Raw genomic sequence first — 11,563 nt, 5'->3', positions numbered from 1 at the left:
CTGGGACCCGACGCCACAGCCGTCCGGTCCGGTCGCGCGCGCCTCGGGAACACCACCGAGGGCCCGGCAGCCCGCCGCACCTGGAGGAGGGTGGCGCGCGCCCCCGCCGTGACGTCACCGCACCTGGCACCGGCGGCCGGAGCCCGGGTGGCGCGCGGGGGCCACGGGGGGCGTGGCCCGGGAAGGGAAGGGAAAAAAAAAAAAACCCAGACCATTCTCGCGAGATTTCGTCCCAGCCGGGTTCCCAACTCGGCCTCGCACCGGCTCCGTGGATCCCCAGCCGGGTCTCGAGCGTGGTGCGCTCGGCCTCCGAGGGAGCGGGTGCGGGGCGGGCTGCCCGGGAGAGATCCAGCCGGTGCCTCGGAGGCGGGCGGAAAGCGACCTCGGGGACGGCGGCTGAAGTGCGCAGCGTGCGCAGGCGCGGACGCCGCTCGCTCCCGCCTGCCCGCCCGTCCGCCCGCCCGCCTGCCTGCCGGGGCCGCGGCGGAGCGCGCCGCGGGCGGATGGAGGCGCCTCCCCGCCGCGCCTGAGCCGGTGCCCAGAAGAGGCCGCGGGGCCGCGCTCTCCCCGCCAGAGCCGCAGCATGGGTAAGCAGGGTCGTGCCGGCGCGGCGCGGCGCGGGGCGGGGAGGTTCGGGCGCTCCCGACGGCGGTCCTCTGCGGGGACAGCGGGGCTCGAACCCCTGACCGGCCGCCCCGCGCCCTGCCGGAGCCTCCGGCTTCGCTATGGGGGGTTGGGGTTGGGGGAGCGGGGGTGGGGGAGGGCGATCGCGAACTTGACAAAGTGGCGATCTGCACCTCCGAGGCTGGGTGCGGATTGGGTTTTTAAGGGAAAGAAGAAAAAAAAAAAAAGAAGCAGCACGCACAACTCCCACATCCATTATGCAGACACGGACATTTTTGTCATAGATAACTTGTTAGCCCAGAAAACCCTCACGTCTCCTGGTTGCAGTCGGCCGGGGCTGGCACTGATTTGTCCCTCCTCTCACCTTCCCCTTTTCGGGGGTTAGTTTTGGAAGGCGTCTTCCTGGCCGTCTCCCTCCCTGGTCAGGTGTGTTGGCATTTTATAGCAGCACACACCGAGAGTTTCCTCCTGCGAGGACCGCGTTGGGGGTTCGGTATTCGAGGGTTCCCAGTCCAACCCCTGGAGGAGCCGCTTCCTGTTGGAAGCGAGACTTCCTTCTCGGAGGGGAGAGAAGGTACAGGGAAGGCTACAAGGTTGCTTTCTGGGCGATCTTCGGCTTTGCTTTTGGCGTTAAGAGAAAGCTCGAGTGTGTTGCAGCGTTCTTTGAAAAGGAGTTTTGTTAAGGGGTGTAACCGTTCTTTGATAACGAAGTTGCGTCTGGGCTAGGAACTAACTCCCTCAGACGGTTACAAATGAAAATGGTTTTAATGTTTTTTTTTTTTTAAACTTTTACAACTATTAAAAATAGTTTTTTTTTTTTTCTTTTTAAAATCAAGTTTGGGCCCCCATCAGGCAAGAGTGTGTTCAGTAAGTTGTAAAACCAGAATTTGGTTTTGTGGTATAAATCAGAGAGACGTTATCACTTACTCTGTTGAGTCTTGGTGCTGCTTCAACCATTTCTGAAATTATTAATTCATGAAACTAGCGGATGATTTAGAAGCACGACGAAAACAGGAGCACTGCTGATGTGGCACCCTGTGCCCACACTTTGTTTTGTGGGAGACGAATTTAGCTAGTGTTTACAGACACTGACTATTCTGTTTTCTTAGAGTTTCTAATTTTATGCTCCCTCCGCTTCCCTCCTCCTTTGTGTACCTTTTATATACCAAGTGCTCCTCAACCCAGGAGTCAAGCGTTTGCTGTGAGGGACTTTCAGATGGATTCCTTTCCACTTGATTAGTCCAGTTTACGGGATAATTGCAGGCTTATTTAAGCATCAAAAGCTAGCTTAACTGATTTGGATGAAAAGCTAAAATTAGATATACAGTTCTTATCTGTCTTAAGTCAGGATGCAGAATGTAATTAAACATCTTTTGATGGTCTAGAATCATCATTTTGTGACTTTGACTTGCTTCAAGCCCCTTTAACCAGTCTTGTATAGCCTGTTGGGCCCAGTGCTAAAGAACCACCTTACTCCTTTGCACTTTCCAGTTATTTTAAGTATGCTTTCTCCTGTTTGTTATTGGATGGGCCTGAAACTGTGATTCATCTCTACTTTCACCTTCCCCTTTCTCTTTGTGGGTTTTTTGTTTTTTTTTTTTAATTGTGGAAGTCATATAAATTTGTGATTCGTATTAGGGGACAATCACAGGGTCCATTAACTTGAGTGGAAAGTCAGGTTCTTACAATGTAGCTCTGGCTGTCACTTTGTAGACCAGGCTGGGCTTGAACTCACAGAGATCCATCTGCCTCCCAAGTGCTGGGATTCAAGGTGTGAGCCATTACACCCAGCTAAAGTCTTTTCTTAAGGAAAGTATTTTACATTGTAATGCCTATATTTATTGTTCACAGGCCTTTTCTTTGTGATTTGCTTTGTCTATTTACGTGAGTTGCCAGAGTATCTTGGGAAAGTTAATTGTTTAGGATACTGTGCTAAATATGTGCTTTTAAGGTCTGTTATTTTGAGTGCTTGTCATTTTTTTATAGTATTTTTTGAAACATTTGCAGATGACTGTGAACTTAAAATGTGTTGGTTATGTAATCATTAAAATCCTCAAGCTCATGTAAGAGAATTTCTTCTAATATATAATTTGTTCAATTTGTTACCTGCCATTGCTTCCTCCCCTGCCCCCTTTTCATTTTTAAGACAAGATCTCACCTCCTCACCCTGTAGTCCAGGATTTGAACTTAGAGTGATCTTCCTGCCTCAGCCACCTGGCTGCTGCTGGCATTATAGGCCTTAGCTGTCACGTCCAGCCAGTTAGTTGTCTGTAGTTCCTGTAATTTATGGTGCAGCTCTATAGAGCTCTCTCTGCTCTCTCAGAGGACCCTGATTTGGTTCTTAGCATTCATATTGGATGGCTTACAATTGCTCTAACATACAAGGGATCTGATGATACCCTCTTCTGGTTTCTGAGGCACCCCCTCCCCCATGAGTGCCCTTACACACACACACACACACACACACACACACACACACACACACACACTTAAAAAAGGATGCAACCTAAAGTACTCAAATGTTTTATCTAATTTATTACAAAATAAAAATAAGTCTTCTATTTGTTTTGAGATGAACATGGATACTTAAGAGTAATGGTTCCTGAACTTAAGGGCTACACCTGGCTAGTTAAGAGAGTTTCTGAAGCCTACTTTGGAAGTAGAAGCAGGAATTGAAGAATTCAAGGCCAGCTTAGTTTACACAGCTCATTCAAGGCCATCTTGGGCTACATGTAACTGTCTAAAAAAGGGAAAAAGGGCTCTGGACGGGGACTTCCTGAGATTTTACCTACAAGCTTTGCAACTTAGGAAGTTAATTAGCCTGTCTGTGCTTCAGTTCCTTGATCTATAAACCGGTGAGAAGGACCAGTCACAGGTTATTAGGAGAAAGAATGAGCTAATAATGCGTAGACTATTGCAGGTGCTGACTTGTCTTTTCAAAAGATTTCTGCAGTTCTACTGATTTGTAAGTGAATTTTGATCTGTTAAAAGCAGAATATTGTCTTTCAAGGATCAGTAAGATGACTTTATGTTAACACAGAAATTGAATTCTGTATAGTATAACTTGACAAAAATTGTTTTTCAATATTAGATATATTGTGAGAAACTATTACTCGAAATGTTTGATTGAGAAAAACTTAATGATTTCTACTACTAGAGACATTTACGTTTTATGTGTGTTAATGTTTTTAGTTTCTACATTAAATGTAGGAGGAAATGCCTGTCAACTTCTAAGGTGCCTGAGTGAAGGAATTAGGAAAAAAAGGTTTTAGGGAATTAAGAAAGGCAACGCTTTTTTAAAAAACATTGATTTATTATGTATTTGGGTGCTTTGTCTGTGTGTACATCTGCACAACAGAAGAGGACATCAGATCCCATGGCACTACATTTATAGACGGTTGTGAGCCGCTCTGTAGGCCCTGGGAATTGAACTCAGGACCTCTGTTAGAGCAGTCAGTCCTCTTAACAGCTGAATCATCTCTGTAGCTTCAAATACTTTTTCCCCCCTTCAAAAATACAGATATGTCTGCATTTTGGAGGGAAATAAGACAAAATGAATTACACACACACGCACACACACACACACACACACACACACACGCACACACACACACACACACACACTGCTTGGTGAGAGAGAGAGAGAGAGAGAGAGAAAGAGAGAGAGAGAAGGTCAGAAACTTAAAGACTTAAGTTTCTCTTCATTTTAATTAAGAATTTTATTTTAAATTTTGTTTTACTGTTGTTTCAGGTTGCAACAAAATTTATGCCCATGAAAATAATTGAGTCTTTTATTGTCAGATAGAAAATGCATAGGTTTTGGATTGCTGTAATGACTAGTGTACAGATTGCTTGTGTTTGTATGTGAGTGTGTGTGTGCCCACAAGCTGTGTGTGAGGGTGTCCATGTACCTGTGTGTATATGGATTCCAGAAGAGGGTGTTCAGTGCTTTTTCAACCACTTTACCAATTCCTTTGAGGCAAGGTCTTACTCTGAACCCTGGGGATCGTGTTTTTCTGGCTAGGATTAAAGACATTAAGCTTCAGCAATTCTCCTGTCTCTGCCTCCTTGGGAGTTATGGATGCTTGTGGTGGCCCCAGTTTGCTATATGTGTGCTAGGATCTGAACTTCGTGCCTCATGATTGCAGAGCAAGTGTTTTTAACTGCTGAGCTATCTCTGTAGCCTCTGTGTACATACAGATGCCTTATCTTATACCCTCATAATTTCAGGGTTAAGTATTCAAGGTTGGTGATAGGCACCTGTTTTCTCGCCTATTTGCAAGTGGGTACAGGAGATGATCATGAATTCCAGGGGAGCTTGTGCTACATAGCAAAACTGTTTCAGAAATTTATGATTGGGAGAAGTACAGATAGATACTTTCATGAACTCACAGTGAACATCCTGCCTCACCATCCTGACTGTTGGGATTACAGGTGGGTGCCACCTTTCTTGGCTGAAGTTGTTTTAATAGAAAATTGCAGTTGGTTTAGATGATAAATGTACTTCTATAGTGAGTGATTTCCTTATTTTAGTTTGCAAATAACACTCACTTGTACAGATAATATTTATAAGTAAGTATCTTGTGATTTACCAAGCAGTTTCAAAGCATGAAAAAGAAAAGTTTTCTTTCAAAGATGAATCACAACAATCTAAGTCTACTCCTTAATTAGAATATGTTGTGTTCATGATCAGATTATTAAAACTTTTTAAAGTTTGAACACCTGTAATTCTGTAAAATTAATATCTACTGTATAGATTCAACGCAAATAAGTAGTAGTCAGGCAGGAAGTCTTTCTAGGTGAGGTAGGGGCCAGAACCTATGTTTGGGATGTCTAGGTGGAGGTTCATATGTGCCTACAGTCAGCATGTGAGCCATATGTATGTGGCAGAATGCAGTGTGTAGAAAGGTAGGTGGAGAAGATCAGATTAGTGTGGGAGTGAGGTGGTAGTTGGTGGCAGGCACTAGGTACAAGTTCAGACTGAATTCCTGGCTGAAGTGAGAGGAAATGGGGTTTGGCGGGGGACTCAGTGACCTAGCCACAGGGAAGTAAGACAAGGGCCAGTAATTTTCTTTTCCTTTTGTCTTTTTTTGGTTTTTTGAGACAGGGTTTCTCTGTGTACCCTTGCCTGTCCTGGAACTCAGAGATCTGCCTGCCTCTGCTCTCTAGCTCTCTTTTAGGAACAGGAGCCTGAGATTGTTTCAGATGAGTCTGAAAGTACCACTGACAATATGCTTGAGCCTCTCGGTTATGGATCTTATACTGCATAATGTGTCTTGAGATTAGTCAACAGTGGGGTTGAATGTATGAGTATAGTGATCATGCATAGCTTTGGGTTTTAAAGGGATCCTCTGCTTGTCAAAATGTTTGAGACATTCCTTTGTCACAGTGTAGCATCCCTTCTTATTTTGGTCCTAGTGATTTGATGTCCTGCTTTCTGACCCTCCCCCTTTGAAAATGGGTCCTATTATGCTCCCTAGGATGACCTCAAACTTCTGAATGCAAGCTGTCTGAACGTTCCAGATACCATATTGGATGTACTTTAGGTTATTCAAGATGATTCAATGTCCAGGTAATTTGTGTTCCAGGGGAGTGACTGTGGAGCATTTAATCATTAGGGATTTCAAGTAGAAAAATACTCTGAACTTTCATTGTAGTAACACACAGTTACCACCAATTTTCAAGAAAGGTGTAGGGGATGGGAATGTACTCAGCATTAAAGTACTTACCCAGCTTTGGTGGGCTGTGAATTTGTTATGCCCACCCAAAAGAGAAAGGTATTAATGCAGGGTCATATCAAGGGAAGGAGCTGCTGCTAAGAGATTAGTTAAGAAGTATTTGTTTCCTTTCTTTCTTTAAAATAAAGACAAAACAAAACTTTTCACAACCCCTGGATTCTGATATGAGTGTCCCTGTCTCTCCTGTTGTTCTGATGGCATAAATCCGTTGGTATGGCTTATTAGTGTTGTCCTAGAAACAGAATGTGACAGTAGGAATGAAACAACATGGACTTGATTAGAAACCCAAACCAGAGATTGTGGTGGCTCAAGGGGATAGGGCAGTGTTCTAGCATAAGAAGTGTTAAAATGCTGGGCGGTGGTGGCGCACGCCTTTAATCCCAGCACTCGGGAGGCAGATCCAGGAGGATCTCTGTGAGCTCGAGGCCAGCCTGGGCTATAGAGTGAGATCCAGGAAAGGTGCAAATCTACACAGAGAAACCCTGTCTCGAAACCCCCCCCCCCCAAAAAAAAAGTGTTAAAATGGAAAGAGAAGAAGACTATAGTAATTTTTGTGTTGGAAGGAAGTAGGATTTATTCATCTCATTAGTTTGATCAGTGATTAAGTGAGTGCTTGGGAGATGTGATTGTTTTCTGTTGCTGTGGCAAAAAAACCCTGAGATAATCAACTTAGGAGGAAAGGTTTACTTGGGCTCACAATACTGAATTTCAGTTTATAGTTTATAGTCTCTTGACTGTTGCTTTAGGACTGGTAGCGTCATTGTGAGAGCACGTTGAAGTCTGTTGTCTTCATGACTATGCTGATTATTTTTTTGTCAACTTGACACAAGCTAGGGTCGTCTTGGAAAAGAAACCGTAATCGAGACAATGCCTTCATCAGCTGGCCTGTAGGCAAGCCTGTGGTGCATTTTCTTGATAATGATTAATGTGAGAGGTTAGTCCAGTGTGGGCAGTGCCACCCCTTGGCTGGTGGTCTTCTGTGGTATAGAAAGTAGCTGAGCAAGCCATAGAGAATAAGACTGTAAGCATTGGTATTCCATGGCCTCTGCTTTAGTTTCTATCTCTAGGTTCCTGCCTTGAATTCCTGCTCTCACTCTCTTTCATGGTGGACTGTGATCAGTGAGTGTAAGCCAAATAAGCCCATTTGATCATGGTGTTTATCACAGCAATAGAAATCTAACTAAGAAATAATAGTTGGAAACCATGAAAGAGAGACAGGAAGCAGTGACCCTAAAGGACATGTATTTAACTCACTTCCTTCCATTAGGCTCCTCCTCCTCAAGTTGTCATCACAGTGTCCTCCCAGCCTCACATTTCAGGAACTGAACCAAGGGCTTCAGCACATGCTAAGGAAGTGCTTTGCCACTGTGGTCATTCAAATACTTGTCATGTACTCAGATTTCTCATCGTGTTGAAACAACTTTCAGTTTATTTAAAAATGTGTTTTCTTAGCTGATGTGGTGACCCACATCTGTAATACTAGCACTCAGGAGGTGAAGGCAGAAAGAGGATGAGGAGTTCAAGGTCATTCTTCTTGGTTGCATAGTATGATCAAGGCCAATTTGGAATACAAAGGATCCTGTCCTATCTCAAAAACAAAACAAAGGAAAGAAAGAAGCCTGGGGAGACAGTTTAGTTTGTAACCTGCTTGCAAAGCAAACTCATGAGGACATGAGTTTGGATGTCCAGCCTTATGTTAAAAACCAAAACAAACTGGTGCACCGTAAGCCTAGCACTGGTGAAGCATCCCTGTGCCCAGCAGAATTGGTGGAGTTCCAGGTTCACTGAAAGACCCTGTCTCAGAAAATAAGGTGGAGGACCTGTGAGGTGGCTCAGTAAGTAAAAGTATTTGTCACCAAGCCTGATGACCTAAGTTCAGTGCCAGGACTCACGTGGTGGAAGGAGAGCACTGACTTGGCAAGTTGTCCTCTATTTCCACAGGCACACTGGAACCCTCGTCGTCACCCCTTCCCCACACTAAATAAACGTAAGCCAGATGCGACACACCTTTAAACCCAGCACTCGGAGGCACAGGCAGGCCGATCTCTTGAGTTGAGGCCAGTTGGTCTACAGAGTTGAGCTTCAGGACAGCTGGAGCTACACAGAAACCTTGTCTCTAAAAATACATTGCCCCCTCCCCCAATAAGTAAATTTAACAACAATAAGAAAAAAGTGATTGAGCGCAAATGAGGAAGAACACTGGCATTGATCTCTGGTCTCCATATGCACACACACAAACATGCAAGCACACCACCAAAAATGTTCTCTTAAGATCAAGGTTTTGCAGTAGGCATTAATTAAGATTCCTTCTCTGCTATAGGAGATTGGATTCTGATGAGTATTTTGCCTTGCTGCTTAGTGTGTGTAATTACTTGTGCATGCACCATATAAAATGAGAATCTCTTTACTCAAATACTAATTAAGCTCCCCCCTCTTTCCTTCCATTCTTTCCTTTGAGATGGTCTCATTATGTAAGCCTGCCTACCCTCGTTGGTCTTGAACTCCCTGAGACCTGCTTGGCAGAGTGCTAGGCTTAGATAGAGGCTTGCACCACGTCTGCTTAAGCCGTTCTTGTTTTCTTAGTTTCATCATTGATATATATCTGTTGGGACTGGGCATCCCATGATCAAATTCTGCGTGGTCTGCATCTGCTGCAAAGATCAGCTTTGATGAGGGTTGAGAGCCAGCCACACTTACCAGGCAAAGATGGTTGGTGAACCTAGTGTGCATTTTTAGAACTTGAAGCTTATAGGTTGTGAACCTAATGGGAGAATCTATGAAAATACTTCTGAAGTATTTTTTGCTAGATATTTAACTGGTGCTGATTTATTATACTTAATAAATGCAATAGCCTTCAGGCTTATTTCATCTTGTTTTCTAAATAACGGTTTCTGGAAAGCATGTGACTTACTGGTGTATTAGAATTGATTTAACTTTTTTCCATTGGCACCTTCTATCCTCCTGAGGAATGTTTGTATGACCCCAGATATGTACACATATATAAAATAGGCATACAAATAGCCTGTGATGAAATACCATGACCAAAAGCAAGTTGTTACACTTCCACATCAATCACTAATTAAGAAAATACTCTACAGGCTTGCCTGTAGCCTAATCTTCTTATGGAGGCATTTTCTCAATTGGGGTTTCCTCCTTTCAGATGACTCTAGCTTGTGTCAAGTTGACATAAAATTAGCCAGCACATAAATCAAGCACTAGTGAAAATAATCAAAAGAAATTTATTTTAAAACATTTTTTCGGACACAAGCATATGATGGCACATGCTTGTAATCCCAGCTTTGGGAGGCAGAGACAGGTGGAGCTTTTAGCTGGAAGTTGGCCTGGTGTACTGAGAGAGTTTCAGGACATAATGAGACCTTGTCTCAGAACAAATGACATCCCCCCTCAAAAAAACAAAACAAAAAAACAACAAACAATTCTTTGGTGTGTATATGTATAACTTTACATTTATTAAAGGTGAAAGCAAATTTACATACTAATGATATAATTGTGCTTTTTAAAAATTAATTTTATTTATATGTATTAGTGTTTGCCTACATGTATTTCTATGTATTTTGTGTATACTTGGTGCCTAAGGAAGCCAAAAGAAAATGTCAGATCCCCTGGAACTCGAGTTGAAGAGTTATGAGCCACCCTGTGGGTGCTAGAATTGAACCCAGCCCCTTTGGAAGAGTAGCTGGTGTTCCTAACTGCTGAACCATTTCTCCAGCTCCCATGCACATGAATTAAATCTTGGTAGAATTTTTAATATGGCATGATATAGAACATCTTCATTTTACAGTTGATTGGTAGTTTGATTTTTTTTTTTTTTTTTTTTTTTTTTTTGTACGCTATTTCTTGCTGTAACCTTGGTTTGCCTGGAAGTGGCTTCGTAGGTTGAGTTGACTTTGAATTTGTAACAGTCATCTGGCCTCTGCCTCCTGAGTGCTGGAATTACAGGTCTGAACCACTATGCCTGGCTGATATTTGATCTTGTAATTGTCAGTGCTGGGAGATCACTTCATGTAAATATGTAGTATAAAATGGCAGAGGTGTTTAGAGACATGACAGAAATGGTTGGAAATTCCATCCTCATCCAAAGCCAATTTTTTTTTAAATGAAATGCAAGTTAACAGTTTAAAGAACACTTCTTAAGGTCAAACATTAAGTTCATTGATATACTTATTTGATACTTAATCACTGAGGAGTGATAGTAGGAAAATTGTAGGCAGAAGTTTCTGTTCTTCCAGAAACTTTCAAATGCCTGGCAGCTGCTTCCCAAGTTACCACATGGAGACTTAGGTTAATTATAAATGCTCAGCTGGTAGCTCAGGATTATTACTAACTAGCTCTTACACTTAAATTAACCCATAATTCTTATCTCTGTTTAGCCATGTGGCTTGGTACCATTTCTCAGTATGACATTCTTATCTTGCTTCCTCTAGTGACTGGTAACTCCTGACTCCACTCTTCTCCTTCCTGTCATCCTTAGTTTGGTCACTCTGCCTATACTTCCTGCCTGGCTACTGCCAATCAACATTTTATTAAACCAATTCCAGTGACAAATCTTCACAGTATACAAGAGGATTATTCCATAACATTTCCCCATTTTTGTCTAATTTAATGAAATGCAAATTAACAGCTTAAAGAACACTTTTTTTTTTCTTCTCAGAGACAGGGTTTCTCTGTGTAGTTTTGCGCTTTTCCTGGAACTCACTTGGTAGTCCAGGCTGGCCTCGAACTCACAGAGAGCCGCCTGGCTCTGCCTCCCGAGTGCTGGGATTAAAGGTGTGCGCCACCACCACCTGGCAAGAACACTTCTTCAGGTTAAACATTCAATCTATTGGTATAGTTATTTGATACTTATGCACTGAGGAGTGATAGTAGGAAAATAGTCTTTTGTTTTCTGTAATTAAACTGTCATGTTTCTATAAGGGACAGAAACCTTGTACAGTAAACACTGCAGTTCATAAAAATAACAGTGGTCCTGAGTCTGAGCAGTGTTCAGGTAGTGTTATTTAGCATTGCCTGGCATAGGGGCATGTGTAGTGCAAAGTGAACATGTTAGGTGTTCAGAACCAAGGCTTATTGAAGATGTGCCATATAGCAGGGGTGAGTGCCACCAGAAATGTCCTAGATTCATTGTGTTTGATTTTTGAATTAATCTTTGGTCATTGTGTTCAGAGACCTCTTGCTGTTGC

General features: G+C 43.1%; 1 protein-coding gene across 1 annotated transcript in view; it reads left to right on the top strand.

Annotated features, from left to right (window-relative positions):
- The first annotated feature begins 466 nt into the window (after nt 1–466).
- Nucleotides 467–11,563, top strand: part of Cd2ap (CD2 associated protein) — a 90,254-nt gene continuing 79,157 nt past the window's right edge. The window contains exon 1 of the mRNA XM_059281460.1: nt 467–587. Coding sequence (XP_059137443.1) covers nt 584–587 — 4 coding nt within the window. The 5' untranslated portion in view covers nt 467–583. The remainder of the gene's footprint in view (nt 588–11,563) is intronic.

The sequence above is a fragment of the Peromyscus eremicus genome, chromosome 16_21 (assembly GCF_949786415.1).
Source record: "Peromyscus eremicus chromosome 16_21, PerEre_H2_v1, whole genome shotgun sequence".
Taxonomy (NCBI): domain Eukaryota; kingdom Metazoa; phylum Chordata; class Mammalia; order Rodentia; family Cricetidae; genus Peromyscus; species Peromyscus eremicus.
Note: the sequence above shows the minus strand (reverse complement) of the source record. Positions and strands in the feature narration are given on the sequence as shown.